Below are 25,734 nucleotides of genomic sequence, written 5' to 3'. Positions count from 1 at the left end.
TCCTCCTTTCTTGTCTTTAACACTCATGTTGGCTTTTAACTGGGCCATGTACTGTTACTAAACTAGTTCCTGTTTTTAAGACTTGTCTCTTCAACCACATGGGAGATTTCTTGATTAGTGCCTTTGGTGCCTAGCACAATCCTGAGTATTTAATTCTAAGCACATGCTAGTATCACCTTAATTACCTCTGACAGTTTACTTTATTCTTACAATTTTTCTTTCCAACTACAGAAACAGCCCAGCTAAAGGCCAAGTTTATTGTTGCTGCAGTGTCTCTCATTCTCTTCAAAAGCCAGCTGATCTTACTATTGGCTCCATTTAATGCATGAACTTCTCTGTGCAAATGAAACATATGGAATCTGGAACTTTCTTCAAACCAGGGACTTTTAATTTCACCAAGTCTTAGGTAAGTTTCTGTCTTTTGTGATAAATGTATATTTACAGGTAGATTTTTTCCCTTTTAATGGAATGTTTTAGATGTTCAATTTTTCTGAAATTATAGAGCTTTAAAATAACTGCAGAGTTTTCCTTTCACTGAGTGTGATGTTTCTTCCTTTTTTCTCTACTTACCCTAAGCACAGAGAAGGAGGTATAGAAGTAGAAGGCTATTATGTTTTTTAAAAGGCCACCCTGGGCTGGGTGTAGAAAAGCAAAACGTACAGTCCTAGCTTCCTCTACTACATAGGCAGCTTAGCTCTGCTTAAGACTGTTGTGTTTGGGCGTCAAATCTACAAATCCAAGAAAACCGTAATCCAAAACCAGTATGGTTCTCTTTTGCCCAATAGCAGTAGGGACCATTTACTATGCACCTCCTATATATCAGACGCAATGTTGACTGCTTTATATGTCACCTAATTTTCATAAATGAGTGAATCATGATTCCTGTTTTACAGAAGAGAAAACTGAGGTTACTTAGAGCTGCTAAGTAACTTGAACAGCTAGTAAGTGGTAGAGTGAGAATTTGGATGCAGAATTGATTCCAAAGCCTCTGCTCTTTTCACTACACCTTGCAATGTCAGTGCCTTGTATTGCCAGGAATTCTCTTTCAGGACTACTGGGGCTTGCACTCATGAACTTGGCAGCTATTGAGAAGAACAGAATAATAATAAAATTATTATATTATTATTATTGTATTATCTGGCAGTCCTCTCCTGCACAGAGTTGCTTCAGTCTTAGTTATTAGATGCTCCCCACACTGGCAATTTATATTGCCCCCTTTTTATGTGTCCCCTTTGTTTTATTTATATGTCCCCTTTGTTATGGAACGTCTGATCACATGTCTTGGTAGATGGAAGGACACCTGGCAGTTTTTACCTTTGTCAAGGCTCAAAACAAAATCAATAGAATAAAATCAATACAACAATAAGAATACATACATATATTTCATATTAGAAATTCTCCCTGTAGGGGCGCCTGGCTGGTTCAGTTGGTAGAGCCTGAGACTCTTGACCTTGGGGTGTGAGTTTGAGCCCCACATTGGGCATAGAGATTACTTAAAAACAAAATCTTAAAAAAAATTCTACCTGTAATAATATATCACAAAAGACAAATTTAAATAAGACTCTATAGTCTTATTGTTGTGCTGACATATGAATTCCAGTCTTCAGCTGTTAGTTTACTTATGTGAAGAACAGTCAATAGAAGGAAATTCCAGTGTGACAAGAATTTTGACAATCCCTCAGTGTTATCTCTAACAGGATCTAGTTACATTGTGATCTTCTGGGAAGGATGTAGCTGTGTATGTTCATTTCAGTCTGGCGGTTTCGCTCTTATTCTAGTCACACTATATGTGGGGATTCCCAGTGCTGTTTTATTAGTACCGTGGGAGGAGAGAGGCTATTTTTCCTTCCCTATTTTTCTACACTTCAGAGTTTAATACATAATGTTCTCTCAGCAATGTAACAGTCTTAAGACTTCTGTGCTGATTTAACCAATATTTTCCATTTAGTTGGGCAGAGGTTTATTAATTAGTATTTACCACCAAACAGATCTAACTATATAAATATGTATATAATTGCATGAAGGGTAATTTGTGACTTATGAGTCAATAACCTTTCACTCTTGTTTCATTTTAACATTAGGGTATTTAAGATGCTTTTATAAATCAGATTTTGTGTGTGTGTTTTAAAAAACAACACTAATTTAGTAGGAGACCGGGGTGCAGTTTTCAATGGCATTGACAGTTATGATGCTATAGAAAGAACCTATACCTGGCTGGACTCTAACTTGAGAATCTTGGCTCTGCCTCTTGATTTTTATCTTGAGAAATCACTTCATCCATTTCTTCAACTACAGGATGAGAATCATAATGTCTATCTCACGGTGCTTTTTTTTTTTTTTTTTTGATGTTTATTTTTGAGAGAGAGTAAGAGCACAAGTCGGAGAGGAGCAGAGAGAGAGAATCTGAAGCAGGCTCCAGGCTCCGAGCTGTCAGCACAGAGCCTGATGTGGGGCTTGAACTCATGAACTGTGAGATCATGACCTGAGATGAAGTTGGACACTTAACCGACTGAGCCACCCAGGCACCCGTTTTTCTTTAAAAAAATGAAATAAAAATAAATAAATAAATAAATAAATAAATAAATAAATAAATATTTTTTTTCTTTTTCATCCCACGGTGTTTTTATGAAGAGTATATGGCATAAATATAGGAACTGTTCTGCAAGGGCAAAATTGGGTTTCAGGGACAGGGCATTGGCAAGGAACTCGACATCTCCGAAGGGAGCGGGGAGGAGCTTTTTATGGAGTTTGAGCTAAGCATGATTAGTCAAGGAGCCCAAGTACTATTTATAGCAGGTCTATAATACCTTTCCCTGAAATTCTACTTCCAAAGACCAGACTTCCCTACTGGGGGCGAACTCAACTCCGGACATATCCTGTGATTTTTTTGTTGCACTTCCCCTAAGACTGTAAATTTTGGAGAAGCCATTCCTCCACCTTTGTATTCTTCTTGGAACCAAACAGATCATTGAAGTGCTTAATGTGTTTGGTATTAGACAAAGTCCTTATACAGAATGGTGAGTCAGGTTAGCATCTGAATAGCCATTAGCAGCGTTTAAGTTAAAGCCAATTTTAAGTTTTTCCTTCTCTCCAAAGGAAAACAGTGTTTTTCCTAAAAGAAAATCTTACGTAGAATTGGGTCGCTAGTATTCAGCCTAAAGCCTGCGAAAAAACAGGTGCAAGGTTGGGGAGGACGGTAATTAACCTTATTTTGGTTGTGCTCTGGTTGGAGCCCATGGCTAGAGCCCTGGCGTTGGTCCCAACAAGAGTGACCATCCCACCCAACCCGAGTTGTGGGGTGCAATGCAGACAGTTGTCTCCGTCCCCCAAGCCACTGTGGCTGGGCTTCTGGTCTTGAGAGATGCAGATGAAGTGGTGTGAAGGGTTGGGCTTTTTTTTTTGTTCCTAAAAATGCAACGAACAAAAAAAAAAGTACAACAATCCAAACCCAACCATCTTGTTGCGCGCCAGCTTTCTTCCAGGGTGGCTCCACCTCCGGTCGCCAGAGCTCCATAGGCCCAGCCTACGCGTCTTAGCTGTCGCCGTCTGCTTCCCAGCGCGCGCGGGCTCGGCCCGCTCTGGCAGGGTGCTCCGTGGCGCGCGCAGCCACTCTGGAAGGGAGAGAAGCGAGCAGTCCCGGACCCTCCCCGCCCCTAGGTGCACCGCGGACGGTGGCAGTTATTGCTGCTGGTTGTCGACACCGGAAGGACTCCCGCCTCACCTCACCCACTCCCCACCCCCCGCCCCGGGGAAAGGCGAGACCCGGGAGACGGAACAAAGGCAACGCCGAGGCCCGGGAGGCGGATCGAGGTGCTGGAAGAGGAGGGCAGGGGGCGGGCCCGTTGGCGCTGCGAGTCCATTTTGCCGCCGTGCCCAGCCGGTAACGCGAGGTCCCCGCGGCTGGAGGACAGGCGCCTGCCCGCGGCCCCCGAGGTCCGAGATAAGTACCCACCCGGTCACTCTCTAGGAAGGGGGGTGGTCCTTGGGCCTGCTGCAAGGGTGAGGATTTGCCCTGGCAGGACAGCGACCTGCGTGGGTGGGGGGCTCCAGAGAGCTCAGTTTGAGCTCCAGCCCCAGCTGCACAGCGAAAACCAGCGCGGCACTGGAACAAACGGGAGTGGGGTGGAGAGGCGTGCGGTGGGCATCCGCGGGGCCCAGGCAGCGTGTCTGTGCTCCAGAAACCCTGCTCCGCTACAGATTATGCCCGGCTTCAGTGCCAGTGCCTCGGTATCGCCTAGGAAAGAAAAGGCGACCATGAACCAGAAATCGGAGCCCGGCAACCACTCTCTGGCACTGAAACTGAGGAAGTGCCTGGCGCCTGGGGAGGGCGCCCTAACCGGGAAGCTCCTTAGTAAAGGCACAAAGATATCAAAAAAAAAAAAAAAAAAAAAAAAAAAAAAGCCATGCTCCTGGCTTTTTCACCAGGTCCTAGCGCGCAGGCTTAATTGGGGGGGGGGAGGGGGGGGAGGATGAAAACACTGAGGATCAAGGCTAAGGATCCTCTGCAAATAAATGCATAATACTCTCTTTGTTCTTTCTTTGCAGTAGCTTCGTTTGATTGCCCATCACAACGTGAGGGGAAAAAAAACCCTGATAGCTTTGTCCTGAAAAATAGTAACCCTGACGAATACACCTGCACCTGCTCGCTCGCAGGGGACAGAGGTAAACTACAATACTTCTCCCTACATTAAGAAACAAAGCACTCAGTTTTCTTTCTTTTTTTTTTTTTTTTAGGCCCAGAACCTTGCAAAATTGAACTATGTGTAGAATGTGTTCCCATCCTCACGAGTGTTCTGTTTTCATATTTTGTCAAAACTCAGAAAAATAGATTCTATATTTGGAAAATGTTTATGTAACAATTATTTGAAATGTATTACAAGCTAAAGAGTTATATTGTAAAGGAAAAAGAGAGGTCTTAGTAGCATCTTTTTTTTTATGGTCTCTCCCCCCCCCCCCCCCCCCCCCCCCCCCCCCCCCCCCCCCCCCCCCCCCCCCCCCCCCCCCCCCCCCCCCCCCCCCCCCCCCCCCCCCCCCCCACTCCGGCCCTTCTCCCATGCCTTTTTGCTAGGGCTTGTACAGACAATGTTTGAGTTTTCTGACTCTAGAGACTTTTATACAATAGGTATTTTAAAAGCAGAATTTCATTTTCATAGCCACTCCTTCTGGTAGAACTTGATTAACTGGAGCTGTTGATTAACTGGTTTACTTCCACCTTATACAATGAGAAGATACATTTTTTCAGGCTCTCCTTTCCTTACTAATACCATCTGTTCTACACTAGCTGAGATACTAAATCTCCCTGGTAAGTCCTTCCATAACACTAGGCTGTTCTTTTCATTCTGTGTATTTATGACTGGTTGGTTACCTGGTCCTACTTGTACCACAGCTTTTGTTCAGATATGCCCATTTCCATGAAAGTGCTTTATACCTGCTATCCTGTGTAATACTTGCTTTACCTTTTCATGAAATTAGAGTTCAAGAGAGTCCAGCTCTCTTTCAGGACCTTTCCTGGTTAATATACTCATACTTTAACATAATACTTTAAATGTGTATTTACATTTTTCACAGTATTTGTACACAGATTAATTAAACCACCTTACATGTATATAGTTTAGCAATATACAAAACTGGCACACGCTACCTAATCTTTCCAAAACCATGACTTAGACACTCCTGCTTGAACCCAGGTATCCAGAGACAGGTTCAGTGCTCTGTTCTACCAGACAGCCTGTTACAGCCTAATGTGTAAAAATCATAAAACTTTAGAAGGGATTTAGAGAGCCATGATTAAACTTAATCCATTTTATGAATGAGAATACTGAATTCTTGACCCACTTTCTAGATAGAGCTGAAGTCTAAGAATTGGGAAATTTGGGTCCTGTGCCTAGCTTGCTGTGTATGATTGAGAAAGCTCCATTTTGGCGGGGGGGTGCTCAGTTTTTTCAATTATACAGTTAGGTGTTTTCTAGATGATGTCTAAGATGTTTGTACTTCTATTTTATTCCTACCCCATAACTTTTATTACCATATATTCCTTATACATACTGGTAATCCTAAATGCATACTAATATTAACTGCCTTAAATTATTTTATATTTTAAATTTGGGTAGGTATGATCAAAATGTATGCCTTATTGGTTTTTTTTTTTTTTTGTTTTGTTTTGTTTTACTAAACTATAAAAGTACAGTTCTCTTGTAAGGCCAGGGACCACATGGAGAAGTGGGGCACTCATACATCATTGGTTAGAGTTCATAAAGTGGTACACCCCTTCTAGCGGGAAACCTGTCAGTGTTTCAAAGGTCCTTAAAAGTGTTTCTACTTTTTGACCCACCTAACAGTACACTTACAGGAACTAAGGAAATAATTAGAACCGTGGACTAAGACTCTTCTACAAGATGTTCATTTAAATGTTCTATTACCAAAAAGACATATAGCCAGTATTAGCATATCTGTAAGATGCACTATAACATTTTAGAATATATAAAAATAAGGGAAATACATGTGATAAAAAAGTAAAAAAAAGTAGATATAAAATTGTATGATGTTACGAGTTGTGTTAAAATACATGTGTGCGCGCACACACATGATTGGAAGAAATATAACAATAAGTGATTATTCCTTGCTAATGTAATTATGGGTGATTTCTTCCTTGTATTTTCTGAATTTTCTATACCCACAAATTACTTTTATATTAACAAAAACATAAAAGCTAACTGCTTGGATAACCTTTCCAACTTTAGTATGGTGTCAACTTTCTATGTTTTTGGTTTTTTTTTTAAATGCTTATTTATTTTGAGAGAGCGAGTGAGCCAGGGAGGGACAGAGAGGGAGAGAGAGAACCCAAGCAGGCTGTGTGCTATCAGTGCAGAGCCCAATATAGGGCTCAGTCTCATCAACTGTGAGATCATGACCTGAGCCCAAATCAAGAGTCAGACGCTCAAATGACTGAACCACCAGGTGCCCCTCTATGTTCTTTTTATAAGGCATTTATCATACCTTTTAGAGTAACAGTATCTTTGTAAATGTGCTGTATTTCTGAATTTAGGGCAAGAATTGACTTTGGCTTATATTTCACCTTTTTAAATATCATTAGGACATTGGATTATTCATTTTTGTTATTCATGGAAGACACTGCCATCTTCATTACCTTGGCCTGGAACTCTGGATACTAGAATGGTACTAAAAGAATAGGGTGCTGTGTCTCCTTTTTGTAACAGTTAACCAAATACAGGCATCCTTTGACATACCGAATAGTTATATTGCAGTTAAGCTTTCTATAAAAGTAAATTCTTGTAACATGAACTTTAAAAAAAAATTCATTTGCATTATAGATTTAGGTGTATTACTAAAGAAAAGTTGAATTGAAAATTTTTGCTGATAGTTTAAATTCTTGTCTTTCCTGTGGCATAAGTGCCACAAGTATATCGTACTTGGCAACAGCCTGGCTCCTCATTATAACTCCCAGAGGAGCTCTTTCTTTTTTCTTTTTTTCCCCCTGCATATTTGTGGTATTGAATATGAGTGAGGAGTGCCAACATAGTGTATACCGTAACATAGCCAAACTAAAAACTGCTTACAGTTTAGCATAATTGGTGTTCCACTTGATATATTCTGTAGATCAGGTTTACCTTAGAATAAGATGTGTGTGTACCTACTTCTAACCTAGCAAAAGGAACCTTGTTTGTACTAATTACATTTCCAATGGCACTAATTACATTTCCAAATAAGTTATTAGTTGATAGGTAGTGCTTATCAGTTATTTACAAAATGCCTGTTTTCACTTGGTACAGTATTATATACGACCTAAGTAACCTCACTTACCTAGCTAAATCCAGCTAGCCACTTATTGAATGCTAGACTTTGACACTACTTTCTGGAAGCTGGCATTAACCTCAAATACAGATTTAGATGATGGAAATTTATTAATAGATACCAACCAATAACGATTGCCAAATTTATGGTTGTAAAAGAAGACAAGTTGTTTTATGGGTAAAAGTTTTCCATCTTCATTTAAACCCACTTATATTTATTTGGGAGAAAAGAAACCAGACATTTCTGGTTCATCAAACCTTTCTGGAAGTCATTAGTTCCAACTTAACTTAATTGGAACACTTAACAGGTAAAGATAAATATCTGAATTTGGTTGGTACCACAATAGGTGAATAATTTAGTCTATATGTATGTTTCCCTCAAATTCATACACTCATTCAAATTGATTTCATCTGGGTGAGAGAGATTAGGCTTCAATACCATTCGGAGTCCACACAGATTTCTGGGTTTTGTTGTTGTTACTGTTAAATTAAAAATAATTTTTTTAAAGTAATCTCTATGCCTAGCGTGGGGCTCAAACGCATGACCCTGAGATCAAGAGTCTCATGGTATACTGACCGAGCCAGCCAGGTGTCCCCCCACCCCCACAGATTTCTGGATAGTTATACAGAAGTAGGATAGGGATATTTGATCTAGCTGGTATCCTAAAACCCTATTGATATAATGCTGTGGATTTACAGGATTATGGAATAATGGCTGGGGTGATTATCAAGTGACACAGGGAAAAGATAAAAGGGAAAGAAAAATAAGGAGAAGAGGCAGGTGGGGGATAAGAATAGGAGGAAATCAAAAGAGTGTACACCTTGAAAGGTGGGGCATATGAGTTAAAAGAATAAACAAAGGAAAGAGTCAAGATGAAACAGTGGTATGGAGGAGAGAATGAAGGAAAGGAAAACACCCAGTTTTTCTGAGTGGTCTGGACTAGTAAGGGTAATGATTTGGTTTTTAAGTTTCTGGGAATGTTACCATAGTCCAAAAACTGTGAAATTGCTGAGTAGGTGGTTCTTCCAAGCTGATGGACCTTTTGTTCTAGCTTCATTTTGCCCTACTTATCAGGAATCCTATTAGAAATGTCTTGGGGGAAATTTTAACTACTAATTCTAGAATAATGGCAGAAAAGGTAAGTTTCTTACTGTCTTATATGGAGACATAGGAAACTTGGAGCCACCTAACAATTAGACAAGCTATTTTAGACACTATATGTAACATATTTTTAATATTTTTAATATTCCTTTTTTCAGATATCAGAAATCTTGTTTTTTTCTTAAACTGTTTTGATCATATAAGTTACGGAGCAGTCTCTAAAAGCCAGAATAAAATATAATAAGGCATTGACATAGAGTACTTAAATACTTTGAAAATAATTTTCATATGTTATTAGATACCTTTCAAAACAGTTGTACAGCGAGAGAGAAACTGCAATATATGTAAGTGGTTTGTCAAAGGCCATAGATTGAGACCCAGACTTACGTCAGCCTCCTCACAGGCCTGGATCACAGAGATTCTCAATAATACATTTTTTATTTTATAAAAGATAAAACAGTACTAAAGCAGATCAAGCTCTTGTAAAGCTTATCATACCTTAGCTAATGCTTCTGAAGTTTTGCTTTTTAAGTTCAATATGGTTTTCTTATAATTGGTCCCCTTTTTAGTTTTTCCCCTAACTTTTTATTGTGAAAAATTTCAAATACACAGAAGATTTAAAAAATACTACAATAAATATTCTTCCATCCTCTAACTAGATTCAGTAACTAGACCCTAAGTTTCAAGAAAGCATTATTAGATCTCATACTAACATTGAATATAGTATACTACTTGAAAATAAGATTAACTAATATGCTGAGAAGAAGTAATTAAAAAAAAAAAAAGGTGATCCTTTTTATTCCAAGCACTGTTCCAGCTAAGATTGATGGCTCTCAGTTTAGTAGAGGTTTGCATAATTTAGCTTTGTCTGTGAAGTGAGTTTCAATATTTGCTGTTTAGTTACTTATTAGGTATTTACTTTGGAATTCCTGAATTCAAAGATGCCTCAAAACAGGATGGAAATTTGATTTAACCTTAAGATACAAAGTATTAATTTTTCTTTTTGTTTTCTAATGGGATTTGGAAAGAGATTGTGAGTAGTATCTTGAACAACTTTATATTCCTATCGATTAAATGTTTAATAGGAAAGTTTCTTTGAATAGTTTATTAAAATTAACTAGTTTAAGAATGAATAAATGAGCACCTTTTGCATTATCATTTTGAGTTATCATTTATTGTTATTTTTTTGAGAACAAGCAAGAGAATGTGACAGCATGAGTTGGGGAGATGCACAGGGAGAGGGAGAGGGAGAGAGAGAGTCCCAAGCAGGCTCCATGCTGTCAGTTCAGAGCCTGACGAGGGGCTCGATCTCACCAACTGTGAAATCATAACCTGAGTCGAAATCAAGAGTTGGATGCTTAACTGACTGAGCCACCTAGGCACTACTCATTTTGAGTTGATCATTTAAAAATAAAGTATTTCTAGGAGGGAGAAGTCTAATACACACATATTAGGTTTTGTTTCTGTTTTATGACTACTTTCCTTTTAAGTATTGGCTTTTCCATTTTTAATATTCTGGTTGTCATTTTTCAGTTTTCATTTGTACAGACTTGTTGCTATATATCCACTCAAGGTAGGATAAAGCAGTTTTCATAGTCTACACTGAGTGCAGATATCATGAATATTTGCTTAAAAATATATCTGTGGTGGTGGTACACAACTATGACTATTTGTCAAAACTCAGAATTGTATACCAGAAAGAGTGAATTTTATTGTATATAAATGAAAAGTGTTTAAAAAAATACAGAGGCTCCTGAGTGGCTAAGTTAGTTAAGTGTCTGACTGTTGATACTGGTTTAGGTCATGGTCTCAGGGTCGTGAGATTGAGCCCTATATAAGGCTCCATGCTGTGTGTGGAGCCTGCTCAAGATTCTGTCTCTCTCTCTCTCTCTCTCTCTCTCTCTCTCTCTCTCTCTCTCCCCCCCCCCCCCACCCGCCTCCCTGGAATGCATGTGCTCTCTCTCCAAAGGAAAAAACCCTAAAACAAAACAAAAACAAATATGGCAGGAAAATGAGGTTGAAGATGAGAGGTGGTAGACAACTAGGTACAGATTTGGCTACTTGCTTTGTTGATATAAAACTTGGGAAATTTTTAATTGTTGGGGAAAAAAGATTTTTGTGCTTCAAAATTTAAGACTTTCTTGGTATTCAGAACACATTTGAAGGCAAAAATGAATCTTGGATATGTGTTTGCTGTTCTACGCTGAATTTGACAGTGGTTAAGTTGAAATTTTATGACTGGAGAGCAAAAATTTTGTTCACATACAGGTTTTTGACATCTATATATTGGTAAAAAAAAAATTAGCCATAGAAACAAGGGGATATGTATTTTCCTGCAAAGGAGTAAGTTTTATTGATTTCTTCTGATTTTTCTGTGTTAGCCACACTTTAAGAAAAGGAGCTAGAAGTTCCTTCACTTAAACTAAAAACCTTACTCATCTTCCTTTAAAACTTTTGAGGCAACAGACTTGCCATGGTTTCTTGGATTAGGCTGTCTCAGTTTTCCCTAAAAGTCAGCTGTGGAAGTGGTTCCATTAATTTGGTAGTAGGGGAAGTTCTGAGTATAAAGTTAAAAGAAATGAAAATGTTGAGCTTTTATGAACAGAAATAAGAATCATTAAATCATAAACCAAAATTTATAAGCTGCATCACTAAAAATGGAACAACAGGATCCACCATAATTTTGATGCATATTTTTAAATTTTTTTTTTTTTCAACGTTTATTTATTTTTGGGACAGAGAGAGACAGAGCATGAACGGGGGAGGGGCAGAGAGAGAGGGAGACACAGAATCGGAAACAGGCTCCAGGCTCTGAGCCATCAGCCCAGAGCCCGACGCGGGGCTCGAACTCCCGGACCGCGAGATCGTGACCTGGCTGAAGTCGGACGCTTAACCGACTGCGCCACCCAGGCGCCCCTGATGCATATTTTTAAAAAGAAACTTTTCAAATAGTTTTTTCCCCTGGTTCGTTTTCAGAGCTATAATGTGATTATGGCTTTGGGATGACTGTTTATTACTAAATTTTCCTGCGTGTGACATTTTCCTGTTTATCTTTGATGATACTGGATTGCCTTTCTCCATTTTCCTCAAAGTTTCTCTTTGCTTTGGGTGCCCTTTTTCCTCTGCATCCCAAATAGTTGATATTGTTTTTCTTCTTATTTATTTCATATACTTGGATAGGATTCTCTGGAAATATTAACCTCCAAGAATGAGTAAATTAGGTTTACTTTATTGAATGCTGCCCCCCCGACCCCCCGCTTTCCTGTTTCTACTGCCTTCTCCAAAATCTAGTTTTAGCATAGAATTTTTAGCTGAAATATGACAAAGAGCAGTGCAGATGATAAAATAGCAGGACTAAGGTAGGAGGACCATCAAAAGTTTTCCTTCTCTGTTCTAGAGTCAGAATTTTTAGTTACTTCACACCAACCCCAGTCTCTGTAGCTGTTCTCTTCCCCATACTTTTCAAAGGTTTTATGACTTCTCATGTCACAAAAGATTGTTCAGAAAAATCAGCTCATCACATATTTTTGCCATATGACATTAAATTTGACAGAAATAACCTTTGCTTTAATTCCACATAAAATTGTATTATAATCTATAATACATATATCTCTCACAACTTAATATAAAACTATAAATTATTAGACTTGCAAACTCAGCTTATCTTTTAAATATTCTTTATCTTCAGGGCACCTGGGTTGGCTCAGTTGGTTGAGGGTCCCAACTTCAGCTCAGGTCTTGATCTCACGGTTCATGAGTTCAAGCCCCATACCTGGCTCACTGCTGTCAGCCTGTCAGTGCAGAGCCTGCTTCAGATCCTCTGGCTCCCTCTATCTGTGCTCTCCTTGCCCCCAAAATATTAAAAAAATATTATTTATCTTCTATATTATAGCACCAATTGTGACTTTTTTTATATTAAACTTTTTTTAATGTTTATTTACTTTTGAGAGAGAGAGAGAGAGAGAGAGAGAGAGAGAACAAGTGGGGGAGGGGCAGAGACATAGGGAGACACAGAATCCCAAGCAGGCTCCAGGCCCCGAGCTGTCAGCACAGAGCCCAACACAGGGCTCGAACCCACAAGCTGTGAGATCATGACCTGAGGTGAAGTCTGATGCTCAACCTCCTGAGCCACCAAGGCTCCCCGCCCCCCCCTTTTTTTTAAGTTTATTTGTTTTGAGAGAGAGTGTGAGAGCTCACGAGAGGGGCAGAGAGAGAGAGACAGAGAGAGAATCCCAAGTAGGCTCTTCATGGTCAGCATGGAGCCTGATGCGGGGCTTGAACTACAGAACCACACCAAAACCATGAGTCAGATGCTTAACCGACTGAATCACCCAGGCGTCCCTCTGATTGTGACTCTTAAAATTACTGTTAAAAATTATTTAATTATTTATTATAAGGATTATTATTAGGCCCTATTCTGTTTATTAGTTTGGTGGTAATGTGACATATATATGTGTTCCTCAGTAAGCTGAACGAGGACATATTTAGCACTGTATTTGGTTTTAAAACTTTAGGGATAGAAGTTTTAAGATGTCCATTTTAAAATAATAAAACTTGAACTGAGAAATGGTATTCTCTAGACCAGGGATCTCGAAATTTTTTATTTTCAGGACCCCACTTTACAGTCTTAAAAACTGAGGATCCCAGGAGCTTTTGTTTACATATGTACTTTATATAGCCATTTATCGTATTGGAAATTAAAACAAAAATTTTAAGATACTCATTTAAAATAACAATCATAAACCTGTTATATGTTAACATAATTTGTGAAAAATAACATTTTCTAAATAAGTTGTGAGAAAATTGGCATTGCTTTACATATTTATAGATATTTTTAATTAAAAAAATTGTTTTTAGTGTTTATTTATTTTTGAAAGAGAGAGAACATGAGCTGGGGAGGGGCAGAGAGAGAGGGAGACGCAGAATCTGAAACAGGCTCTGGGCTCTGAGCTGTCAGCACAGAGCCCGAGGCGGGGCTTGAACCCAGGAACCGTGAGATCATGACCTGAGCTGAAGTCGGATGCTCAACCGACTGAGCCATCCGGGCGCCCCTACATATTTATAGATCCCTTGAATGAATTGCTGTTTAATAGATTACAAATAAAGTCTTTTATCTGTCCCTTCATTACACCTGTTAGAATAAGTTATGGGTTTTTTCTTTTTTTTTTTTTTTGAAATATACAAAGATCATAATCTGACCTTGCACAGATACGTAGTTGGTGAAGGGAAGAATATTTTAATAGCCTTTTCTGATAATTACGGATCTTCTTTGATACTTTGCTAAAGCTCAACAACTGGTAGTTTCTTAAATGTTGCAATATGGAATCTGAAATCATATTTTTCAACGTATTGGTCTTTTGATCTTTTATCCAAGCACGATTTATAACATGCATTAGTCACTTGAACAGATTAGTTTATTGTATTATGCAGATCTCCAAATAACATATTTCATTATACAGTAATCTCCCCACTAAAAAAGATAAAAGCCAACATTCATTAAAATCACCATTTCATTACAAAGTAATTAATGGGAAGCTGTCAAGCTCTTAAGTGGCAAAAATGTTTTCCAAAATTCTAATGTTCACTCAAAAACTTAATTTTTATCATTGGCAAGAAATACTATCATTTATTTTTCTTGAAGGGCTTATTTTGTTCATTTTCAAGAAAATGTCTGCTTTTACCTAAGTCTAAATAGCCAGTTTGCCATTCATTCTTTCAAGTAAAAATGGTGTTCCACAAAAAAAGCAGCTGGTTCAGATTGTGACTCAATCATGTAACTAACTGCTTTTTCTCCAGACAGTATCTGTTGGATGCAGCAGAAATTCTTTACTTCCTATTTTGTCACCCAAAATATTAAAGAAGCACATACACAAGGATCAAGATTTAATAAAATGAATAATTGTAGCTGCTTCATAAAGAACATTCTTAAATGAAATTGGCTACCCCCACTTAGACTGTGGGTGTGTGGTAATGAAGGATTCAGTAACTTGTACCTTTTGCCTTGTTTGATTCCTGCTGAGGCTTTAGCAGTGTCTCCTCACCATTGCTTTTACGGTGCATTTGTCAACATGGTGCCCAAAGCAAATATGTTCTCAATATTATTGTGAATAAAGTATTGACCTTCATGAATGACTTGAAGGAGTCTTAGGGACATCAGATTTCTGTCTACATTTTGAGAATTGATGCTCTAGATGGTTCAGGTGGTTTTAAAAAAAACTCATTTAATTTTCTGAAGAATTAATTGCAACGCTTGCCTTATGTTTTTACTTAGGATCTTAATAATTGTAATCTTGCATTTGAAATAGAAAAATATGCTAGTTTTTAATAAAAGCCTGCACGAGAGTGCATGCTTGAATTTGTATTTCTGTGCTTCTTTCTTTTGAATAGCATACCATTTTATAATTGTGGGCCCAGACTAAAGAGCTCATTCTATTCAGACACTGAGTAGCTTTGTTTCTGACAGCTAGTAGTCAGCTCTCTGTTTTAAAACAATCAGTTGGGTCCTGCTGGCTCAACTTGCAGTTGTCCTAGACCTAACCCTATCTCAGCCAAAGACTGTTGTTGGAAAGCCCACACAAAGGCCTTGTGTACAGGGAGCCCTGCTAATAAGGAGTGTGTTCTAGTCCCAGCAGATTAAATCTGCTTTGGTGTGCATTCCCTTCCCAAATTTCTCACTTATTTCCTTTGTTTGCCTGGTTATTTCAGTGAGAGATCATTTTTAATGCCTGTAAAGATAATTTCTGATTAGTAGATAGTCTGAATGGAGGGGATTACTGGAGTAAAATGTTTCTTTCTTTATGGTAGGATGTGATGGAGCTGCTTGAAGAAGATCTCACGTGCCCAATTTGTTGCAGTCTGTTTGATGATCCTCGAGTTTTGCCTTGCTCGCATAACTTTTGCAAAAAATGCTTAGAAGGGATCTTAGAGGGGACCGTGCGGAATTCGTTGTGGAGATCATCTCCATTCAAGTGCCCTACATGCCGTAAGGAAACTTCAGCTACTGGAGTCAGTAGCCTGCAGGTCAATTACTCCCTGAAGGGTATTGTGGAAAAGTATAACAAGATCAAGATCTCTCCCAAAATGCCTGTGTGCAAAGGACACTTGGGGCAACCCCTCAACATTTTCTGCCTGACTGATATGCAACTGATTTGCGGGATCTGTGCTACTCGTGGTGACCACACCAAGCATGTCTTCTGTTCTATTGAAGATGCCTATGCTCAGGAAAGAGATGCCTTTGAGTCCCTCTTCCAGAGCTTTGAGACCTGGCGTCGGGGAGATGCTCTTTCTCGCTTGGATACCTTGGAAACTAGCAAAAGGAAATCTCTACAGTTACTGACTAAAGATTCAGATAAAGTGAAGGAGTTTTTTGAGAAGTTACAACATACATTAGATCAAAAGAAGAATGAAATCCTGTCTGACTTTGAGACCATGAAACTGGCAGTTATGCAAGCCTATGACCCAGAGATCAACAAACTCAACACCATCTTGCAGGAACAACGAATGGCCTTTAACATTGCTGAGGCTTTCAAAGACGTGTCAGAACCCATCATATTTCTGCAACAGATGCAGGAGTTCAGGGAGAAAATAAAAGTAATCAAGGAAACTCCTTTACCTCCCTCGAATTTGCCCACAAGCCCTTTAATGAAGAACTTTGATACCAGTCAGTGGGAAGACATAAAACTAGTAGATGTGGATAAACTTTCTTTGCCTCAAGATGCTGGCACGTTCGTTAGTAAGATTCCCTGGAGCTTTTCTCAGTTATTTGTGGTAGTCATTCTGCTCAGCCTTCTCATTTTCTTTGGTCCCACCATATTCCTAGAAGGGTCTTTATTTGATGAATTCACAACTTGGAAAGACTGCCTCTCCAACTTCAATTCCTATCTGGCTAAATCAGCTGATTTTGTAGAACAATCAGTGTTTTATTGGGAACAGGTGACAGATGGATTTTTCATTTTCAGTGAAAGATTTAAGAATTTTACTTTGGTGGTGCTGAACAATGTGGCAGAATTTGTGTGCAAATATAAACTATTATAAAATCTGTTGCAACTATTTAGTTCTCTGTCTTTTGTTAGAAATTTGTTAAAGAGCTGAGTGGTAGTTCAGATTTGGTCAAGATTTCAATGAAGTATTTCCCTGCCCAAAGTATTCCTTTCAAAAATAATGTCCTATATATGTTGTTCAAATGAGTTAGCATAAAGGTAAATGTGAAATTTAATAGTACAGTCCTGAACCCTCCTTCCTTTTTAAAGAGTGCTTTCGAAATACACCTCCTACCTCCAATATCAGTTGTGTTGATGCTGTGGAAAAAGGGGAGGTGAAAGCGCATGGTCTAATGTTGTATTAATGAGGTAGTATAACAGTGATTGTTCATTTAAGCATGTAATAAAGACTACTCGTGTAAAGCAACTCTTTGAGACTGAACATTCTTTTAAAAAAGGAAAAGATATGAGTGGATTGGATTTCCAAATCTTTCTAGATTTGGATTTCTAAATTTTAGTTTTTTGCTAAAATGTAAATCTCAGGTAAACAAAAGGTGGCATTTTCTTGGGATCAGTTTACGTTTTTAGGAGGGTGATGATTTCAGCTTGCCTTGTTCTCCTTAGGTTTTGTAAATTCCTTTGGTGATAAACTACAGAAGTGTTAGGTGGCTGTGGTAGGTACAAAAAAAAGTCTAACACATGGCAAGAACAGGAAATGGGAAAGCCTTTTTACTGGCAGCCAAGTGTTGCTGTTGTTGTTCCCAAGTATCATGGCAACAGGACAACTAAACCAATCCACTTGCTTAGTATCTTTTTGAAGAGTAGTAAGATTAATTTGCCAATAGATGGAGGAGTCTGTCAGCTATTATAAAGTGCAAAGTAATCAGCTAAACACTAATTTTGCCCTATCTGCTTACATGAGATAAAGATGCCCTATCTCCCACAGAATAGAAATACTTAATTTTCTCCTCTTGCTTACAATTCAGATGAAGACAAGAACTGCTCATCTTAGAACTCATCTTAGAACTGCTCTTGTGTCTACCTTATTTCTGTCATGAAACAACATTCTTTGGAAAGCAGAGTGTCTTTACCCTTTTATTTTTTTAAGTTTATTTATTTTGAGAGAGAAAGAGTGTGCATGCAGGGGAGGGGTAGAGAGAGAGGGGGAGAGGGAATCCCAAGCAGGCTCTGTGTTGTCAGCCCAACATGAGGTTCCATCCTATGAACCATGAGATCATGACCTGAACCGAAATAAAGAGTTGGATGCTTAACTGACTGAGCCACCGAGGCACCCCTACCCTGTCTTTTAATTTGGTTGAGAGAAGGTAACACAAGTGGGGACAAGAAAAAAAAAAAAAGGCCAACTAACTTGAAAGTACAGAAGAATCCAGCTATGAGAAAAAGAGTCAAATTAAGCTGCTGGTTGAGGTAATGGCTGCCTCAACCATAACTGACAATTCATGATTTAGCCAAAATTGCTAAAGGGTTCATAAATTATAAAAATGTTTCACTGTAAATCTTACCTCTGCTATGAGGACTCATCATAGACAAGTGGTCTGGGGAACCCAGCAGGGGTTGCTTTCCTGCTCCCAGTGTATATATGTATGTGTATATGTATGTATGTGTGTGTGTGTGTGTGTGTTTAAATAGAGATTTACAACAGGTTTTCATGGAGAATTTCTTATGCAATACAGGAACAGGATCCATTTGACATCTAACCTTGGAAATATTGGCAGTTTAAAAAATTTTTTTTAATGTTTTTTTATTTTTTTTTTCCAACGTTTATTTATTTTTGGGACAGAGAGAGACAGAGCATGAATGGGGGAGGGGCAGAGAGAGAGAGGGAGACACAGAATCGGAAACAGTCTCCAGGCTCTGAGCCATCAGCCCAGAGACTGACGCAGGGCTCGAACTCACGGACCGCGAGATCGTGACCTGGCTGAAGTCGGACGGTTAACCGACTGCGCCACCCAGGCGCCCCATTTAATGTTTATTTTTGAGAGACAGAGACAGAGTGCAAGTTGGGGGGAGGGGCAGAGAGAGAAGGAGACACAGAATCCGAAGCAGGCTCCAGGCTCCAAGCTGTGAGCACAGAGCCCGATGTGGGGTTTGAACTCATGAACTGTGAGATTGTGACCTGAGCCAAAGTTGGACACTTAACTGAGCCAACCACGCTCCCCAAGACAGTTTTTCTTAAACAATTCAGTACCTCAACTGCTGCTTTTTCATTTTGTATACTGCAAGTTCCCAAGCAACTCAAATTTGCAAACACAGCTATGGATACAATATTTGCTTTACAGTAGTTACCTGGGAATCTAGGTCTCTGTTTTGTTATTTTCCCCTCCCCTCCATTTCTTGATCATATATAACTAGCAACACATGGTTAGAAGTTGATTTACAAGTTTCTAAGTCTGTGGCTGATGGTTTGTAGCCTCTAGTTTGAAGCAAGAAAAGAATGAGTAGTCAGGAACTAGTCACTTTGAATGTGGGAGGGAAGATATTCACAACAAGATTTTCTACCATAAAGCAGTTTCCTGCCTCTCGGTTGACAAGAATGATAGATGGCAGAGACCAAGAATTCAAGATGGTTGGTGGCCAGATTTTTGTGGACAGAGATGGCGTTTTATTTAGTTTCATCTTAGATTTTTTGAGAACTCACCAGCTTTTATTACCCACTGACTTTTCAGACTATCACAGGCTTCAGAGAGAGGCTCTTTTCTATGAACTGGATCCTCTGATTGATCTCTTAAACCAAGAACACTTGCTACAGCCAAGACCTGCTTTTTTGGAGGTGCATTTCCTAAGCCGAAACACTCAAGCTTTTTTCAGGGTATTTGGCTCTTGCAGCAAAACAATTGAGATGCTAACTGGGAGGATTACAGTGTTTATAGAGCAACCTTCAGCAATGACCTGGAGTAGTAACTCTTTCCCTCCTCAGATGACTTTACTTCCACTGCCTCCACAAAGACCTTCTTACCACGACCTGGTTTTCCAGTGTGGCTCTGACAGCACTACTGATAACCAAACTGGAGTCAGGTATTTTGTATTTTGAAGCATCTCTCTTCTATACTAGTTCCTTTCCCCCTCAAACTGAAAGTTTCTCACGCCTGAAACTTTTCTTAGAAAAAATGATTACTCAAATGTTTTGGGGTAACTGGTAGAGTTGGGTAGAGTGATCAGATAATTGTCCAAACTGGGCTACTTTTCAGAGTGAAAGGAGGCATTGTTACAATGTGGGACAAAAGGAATAAACCAAGACTGTCCAGGGAAAACTGGGACTATGGTCATTTAAGTTCTAAGAGGAAATAATTTTATACATTATGTTCCATTGCTAATGATCATTAATTTGGCTTAGGACCGAGAAGGCCTTTTTTCCCCCAAGAGATTCTTTTAGTGGCTGGCATATGGTAAAGTTTCAGTTTCTCCTGATTTCCTTACAGTCTATGTATATTTGTTCTTTCAGTCCTTATGATCTGACTACTGATTTTCCTCCACCCCACTTTATTTTTAAACACCATTAAGGCAGATATATCCCAGAGCAAATTTGGTATCCTATTACATCTTTGGCACTCTTAGACAACTCAAAATATTGGGATAGGCTGTCAGTATGTTAAGGATAGTTGCTTCTGAGTCAATTATTCACTTTCTCTCCTTGTTGTTCTTGGCTGGGCACTAAGGCTGATTTCCACTCTGCTGTCAGGGACACATTTTTTTTCTCCTTAAAAATGTCTTAATGCTGTCCCACCATTATTTTACTAACTGTGAAAGCTGGCTTTAATTTTCAGGAGGGAAAAAAGTAGTCTGTATATGTTCTTTACTGATAACTATTTAAGCTTTTTTTTTTTTTTTTTTGTGGGGAGAAAAGGTAGACATAATTTGGGATATTTTCTTCAGCAGTAGCCATTGGGAACTATCAATGTTTGCCTCTCCCACAGTACACCCCATGGTCCTACTTACTAACTGGAGAACACTGGGCAATACGACAACTCTTAACTTTTTACACTTAATAATTTCCTGCCCTCCTAGAAAGACTGAAATGTCGTTTTGGGAAAAGAGGGCCAATTAGATTAATAGGCTGATTATGAGGAGAGCATAAGACCCTATCTTTAGCTCGAAGCATTTTAAGGTGTCTCTGTGTCCAACTCTCTTTTCGCTGGTGGAGCACCAACATGGATAGAAGGGAAAACTACCAGCTTTTTGTTTTCTAAATTTGATCTAATAATTAACAACTTAAAAAAAAATCTTTTTTAATGTTTATTTGTTTAATGTTTATTTGTTTTATTTGTTTCGAACTCACAAACCGTGAGATTATGACTTGAGCCAAAGTCGGACGCTCAACCGAGCCACCCAGGCACCCCAGTGATTAAGATCTTTGAGGATCCTTTTTTAAAAAAAACGGGCGCCTGGGTGGCTCAGCTGGTTGAGCGTCTGACTTCGGCTCAAGTCATGATCTCACGGTTTGTGAGTTCAAGCCCTACATCGGGCTCTGTGCTGACAGCTTGGTGCCTGGAGCCTTCTCGGGATTCTGTGTCTCCTTCTCTCTCTGCCTCTCCCCTGCTTGCACTCTGTCTCTCTCTCAAGGATAAATAAACCTTAAAAAAATTTTTTTAAAAATAAAAAAATAAATTAAAAAAATGTTAGAAGCCCAAGGTAAAATGGTGTAATTTTAAGAAGAAATATGCAAAGGAAACTGAACACTTTAAAACCTATGCATTTTAAAATTAAAACAAGATTAAAAACTAAAGTTGGAATATTCTTGTATGTACAGTGCCAAGTGACTTTACCTTTGTTGTTTGTGTTCAGAAAAGGTACAAAAATTTTTCATCTTAATATAAGAATGGCATTATATTTAAACTTCCCAAATAGAGAATTCCAAAACCAGAAGCTATTTTAATAATTAAAATTTTCATCACCAAACAGTATTTTTGTTCAGTTGCCTGAAGTTCAGAATTTTTTTCCACCCAGTAAGTGTTTGTGATTTTTTTTCTGTCATGCCAGTTTCAAAGTAGGGATGGGTAACCTAGTAAGGGGGCATTATTGGGATTTCAGGGGATTGGATGAAAACTCTGGCCCTGAAAGGCCCACCTTAGGTATATAACTGCCTGGCTAGCAATCATTTTTATTTCTTGTTCACTTCCTGTTCTGAGCTGTTCATTCAGATGTTTTTTGAAGGTGGAAAGTGGAGGAGTAAGCCTGGACGGCTCCTAAGAGTCTGCTGTACCATGGGGCTGTTTAGGATGTTCCACTACTATGATTTACTACTCTGCGATCTTATTAACCTAGCAGATTGCTCAGTTATTATCTCTCAAGTTCATAGTATGAGAAATACTTGGCTTGCGTCTTGCAGAAGGCCATTCATATGATACCACATTATTAAGCTCAAGTTATGGTCACAGGATTCTCAAGTCTCTTTGGTAGCCTTTATTCTATCTGACCTTTCCTTTCTAAACTGGATCAAATGGGAAAATATAGCTGCCTTTTAAGTTTTTAAAATAAGTTTTGATTTTCTATTTCTCAGTGGGTTCTTCTATCCTTTTCTTCCGCTTTATAATCTTTCATTTCTTAATTTGACCTCGTAGGGAATCAAGTACTGTGGCTCAGTGATTTCTTCCAAGTGTTTGTTATCACTTACTATATACTATTTGTGTCTTAATTTTTTGAGATGTGCTGTAACTTTTCTTCTCTTTGACAAATGTTTCTAGGCTACATAATCAAAATCTGGGTCTTTGGAGTAGATGGAATGATTTCCCAATGTTAAAAATCTGGTGTATCAAACATAATAAACATTTTCTGATCTGTATTTTGTGCTTTTATAAATCTTACATTTTATTATTTTCTTTGCCTAGAATTGATTTCTAAATGTGAGCTACAGTAACCACTCAATTTTAATCATAATTAAAGGAGGCTAAGGATGTCCTAAAGGCTCTTTTTATGCTATAAAATGACAGAGAAACTTCCACTAATGTGTGGAAGTAATTTAAGTTAGGCTTTTCTTCACATCTCATAAACAAATGGTGAGAAGACTCAAAGACATAAAAATATCCTTGATAGTAGATAAAGGAGTAATATAGCTGTATCTATGTGGGCATGTTATGTTGACATTATTAAAGCCAATTTATAGCAAGTCTGAAAAATTCAGGTATATTTTTCTTGAACTATGTGTATTGGTTCTATCAAGTATCCCAGGAAATAGAGTTTTGTCATTTTGATTCCAGATTGTATATAGCCTTTTGATCCTGTGCTTTGCTCTTTAATAATGGATAGTTATTGAGTAAAAATTGATGATTAAATATTGACATTTTTTATATGCAAAGTTGTACCTCAGAAAATACTTTTGACAGAAATAAGTCACAAAAGAAAACATTTGTAATATCAGTGCTAATAATGGGTAGAATTAGATTTAGGAGGAAAGCTGTAAATGCATAAAATGTTCATTAAAATGATTGAATTAGGGGCACCTGGGTGGCTTAGTCACTTGAGCATCTGACTTTTGTTTTTGGCTAGGGTCATGATCCCAGGATTGCGGGATCAAGCTTCATGGCGGCCTCTGTGCTGAACATGGAGACTGCTTAAGACTCTCTCTCTCCCTCTCTCACTGCCCCCTCAATCTCTAAAATAAAAAAAAATTAAAAAAAAATTTTTTTAATGTTTGAGAGAGACAGAATGTGAGCGGGGAAGATGTAGAGAGAAAGAGAAGAGACACAGAATCTGAAGCAGGTTGCAGGCTCTGAGCTGTCAGCACAAAGCCCGACGTGGGGCCCAAACTCACAACTGAGATCATGACCAGAGCTGAAGTCACAGACACTTAACCGAGTCACCCGGGCTTCTCTAAAAAAAATTTTTTTTTAATGATTGAATCAATGAATTTAGTTAAGCCGATTAAAACAATATTTAGTAATTTGAAAAAAACTGGAAATAAATTACATATATAAAAAATTAAGCTAATTTTTTTGATCAAATTGAGAAAATAATTTCTCAATGAAAATCCATCAATGTTGGTTATATTCCTAAATGTAGAATTAAAATGACTGTGGGGATCACAGGAAAGTCTCTATTTTCAGTACCCTGACAAAAAGCTATTGATTTGGATTTATAAATGAAATCGCAAAAAAAATTCTGATCAAAATGGTATGATGCCTTTGTCTGAGATTATAAGCCAAATTTATGTGTTTAGTTTTGCTAGTTATTAAAAGGATCCTTTATAACCAAATATTTGTTGTGTGTCCTAGGTATGTTTCTATAAAACCTGATAATCGAAAATTGGCCAATGGAACTAACGTCCTCGGCTTACTAATCGACACTTTATTAATGGAAGGCTTCCATCTAGTCAGTGCTAGAACATTATCTTCTGAAGACAAAACTGAATGCTATAGCTTTGAAAGGATAAAAAGGCCTGAAGCTTTCACCATGAACAAAACACTGAAACCAGAGACTACCATCATATCAGAGCAATCTCAGAAAAAAAAGTGAGATTCTCTATTCTCTTTTAGAGTGAAGAGAATTGCCATTTTCTTGTTTGGAAATTCTGTATTTATGGCATATATGTTAGTCAAATATGTACTCAGCTTAACTTGTGGCCTTGTCTCCTAGCATGCCTTCTCTGGCAACCATACCTCAATCGTGTTTAGGCCATACTAACTGCTTGTTCTCTAAGTAACAACATGCACTTGGTCCTTTGGCACATGTTTCTTCTACCTTCAATGTATCTTTCCCTTTCTTTTCTTCATGAACACTTACACAGCTTTCAAGAGTGTGTTCTGGAATCAGAATGCTTGATTTCTAATCCCAACTCAATCAATTACTAGCTATACAACTTGGGCAAGTTATTTAAGTTGTCTGTGCCTCAACTTCTTTATCACATGGGGATAATATATCTCCCTTGTAGGATATGTGAAAATAAAAGGAAATAACGTATTCAACACATCTGGTACCTGGTAGGCACCAAGTCACTGTTGGTGATGGTGATGGTGATGGTGAAGAAGAAGAAGAAGAAGAAGAAGAAGAAGAAGGAGGAGGAGGAGGAGGAGGAAGAGGAGGAGGAGGAGGAGGAGGAAGAAGGGAGGGAGGAGGCAGGAGAAGATGATTGGTGGCCCACTTTCAAATGTACCTCTTCTCTGTGGCCTTGTTTCCCTCCTTTCCCAGGCATATTAATCAGTCTTTTCCTCTGTATAGACTTATAGGCCATCATAAAAACCAATTTTTTTTCCACTTGAATGTGAGCTCAATCACTCAACAATTTTAACACTACTATGTGTAAAGCACTGACAAACATATGGTGAGAGGAATAATAACTTTGTTATTAATTAACACCTACATTTGGTGAAAAGCTTCTGAAAACCTCTACTAACATTTAAAATACACATATACTTTGGTTTGGTGATTCCTTTTGTAGGAATTCCTCATTTATATGTGTCATTTTGCACACTAGGATAAACATCTAGAAGAGGAAACGTTAAATCAAAGAGTATCAAGCACACAGTAGGGTTAAAACCTGCCTGGAAGCAGTTAAGTATCATTTTAAAAAGTACAATTAATTCATTCAAAAACATATATTAAACATTTGTTAGACACCATACTAAGTTATTAAGATTAAAAAATGAGTAAGACAAAAATCCTTATTCTCAGCTCACATTCAAGGGAGAAAGGACATCATTGTAACAGCAAAAGATGAGAAATAAACTCAAAGCTGATCAACAGGGGATGGGTAAATTATGGTTCATACAGTGAAATACTATGTAGTCCTTAAGGATGGGGCAAGAGTTTATAAACTAGGGAAAGAATGTCAAATATTTCTAAGTGGAAAAAAAGCAAGGTGTAGAACAACATATAAAGTGGGAAAATA

At 38.3% G+C, this 25,734-nt stretch overlaps 2 protein-coding genes across 3 annotated transcripts; both read left to right on the top strand.

Moving 5' to 3' along the window:
- The first annotated feature begins 3,819 nt into the window (after nt 1–3,819).
- TRIM13 (tripartite motif containing 13) lies at nt 3,820–17,319 on the top strand. Of its 2 annotated transcripts, none has more exons than XM_043578293.1 (3): nt 3,820–3,933; nt 4,546–4,662; nt 15,718–17,319. In XM_043578293.1, the coding sequence occupies exon 3, from the start codon at nt 15,724–15,726 to the stop codon at nt 16,945–16,947; it is 1,224 nt and encodes a 407-aa protein (XP_043434228.1). In that variant the 5' UTR covers nt 3,820–3,933; nt 4,546–4,662; nt 15,718–15,723; the 3' UTR covers nt 16,948–17,319. The 2 variants fall into 2 exon arrangements, with proteins under 2 accessions (XP_043434228.1, XP_043434239.1); XM_043578304.1 differs by having other exon boundaries at nt 3,825–3,933; nt 4,549–4,662.
- Nucleotides 17,320–19,281: 1,962 nt separating this feature from the next.
- On the top strand, nt 19,282–24,362 carry KCNRG (potassium channel regulator). Its single transcript, XM_043578320.1, has 2 exons — nt 19,282–19,928; nt 24,122–24,362. Exons 1-2 carry the CDS (start codon nt 19,348–19,350, stop codon nt 24,360–24,362), a joined length of 822 nt encoding a protein of 273 aa, XP_043434255.1. The 5' UTR covers nt 19,282–19,347.
- The last annotated feature ends 1,372 nt before the right edge of the window (nt 24,363–25,734 follow it).

This window comes from Prionailurus bengalensis, chromosome A1 (genome assembly GCF_016509475.1).
Source record: "Prionailurus bengalensis isolate Pbe53 chromosome A1, Fcat_Pben_1.1_paternal_pri, whole genome shotgun sequence".
Classification (NCBI taxonomy): Eukaryota; Metazoa; Chordata; class Mammalia; order Carnivora; family Felidae; genus Prionailurus; species Prionailurus bengalensis.
Note: the sequence above shows the minus strand (reverse complement) of the source record. Positions and strands in the feature narration are given on the sequence as shown.

What these genes read in the sequence shown, in the direction of transcription:
- KCNRG (XM_043578320.1), top strand. Translation starts at nt 19,348, where the DNA reads ATGAGTAGTCAGGAACTAGTCACTTTGAATGTGGGAGGGAAGATATTC. An exon ending in GATAACCAAACTGGAGTCAG is followed by an intron (nt 19,929 to 24,121) that starts GTATTTTGTATT and finishes TGTGTGTCCTAG; the next exon opens with GTATGTTTCTATAAAACCTG.
- TRIM13 (XM_043578293.1), top strand. Translation starts at nt 15,724, where the DNA reads ATGGAGCTGCTTGAAGAAGATCTCACGTGCCCAATTTGTTGCAGTCTG.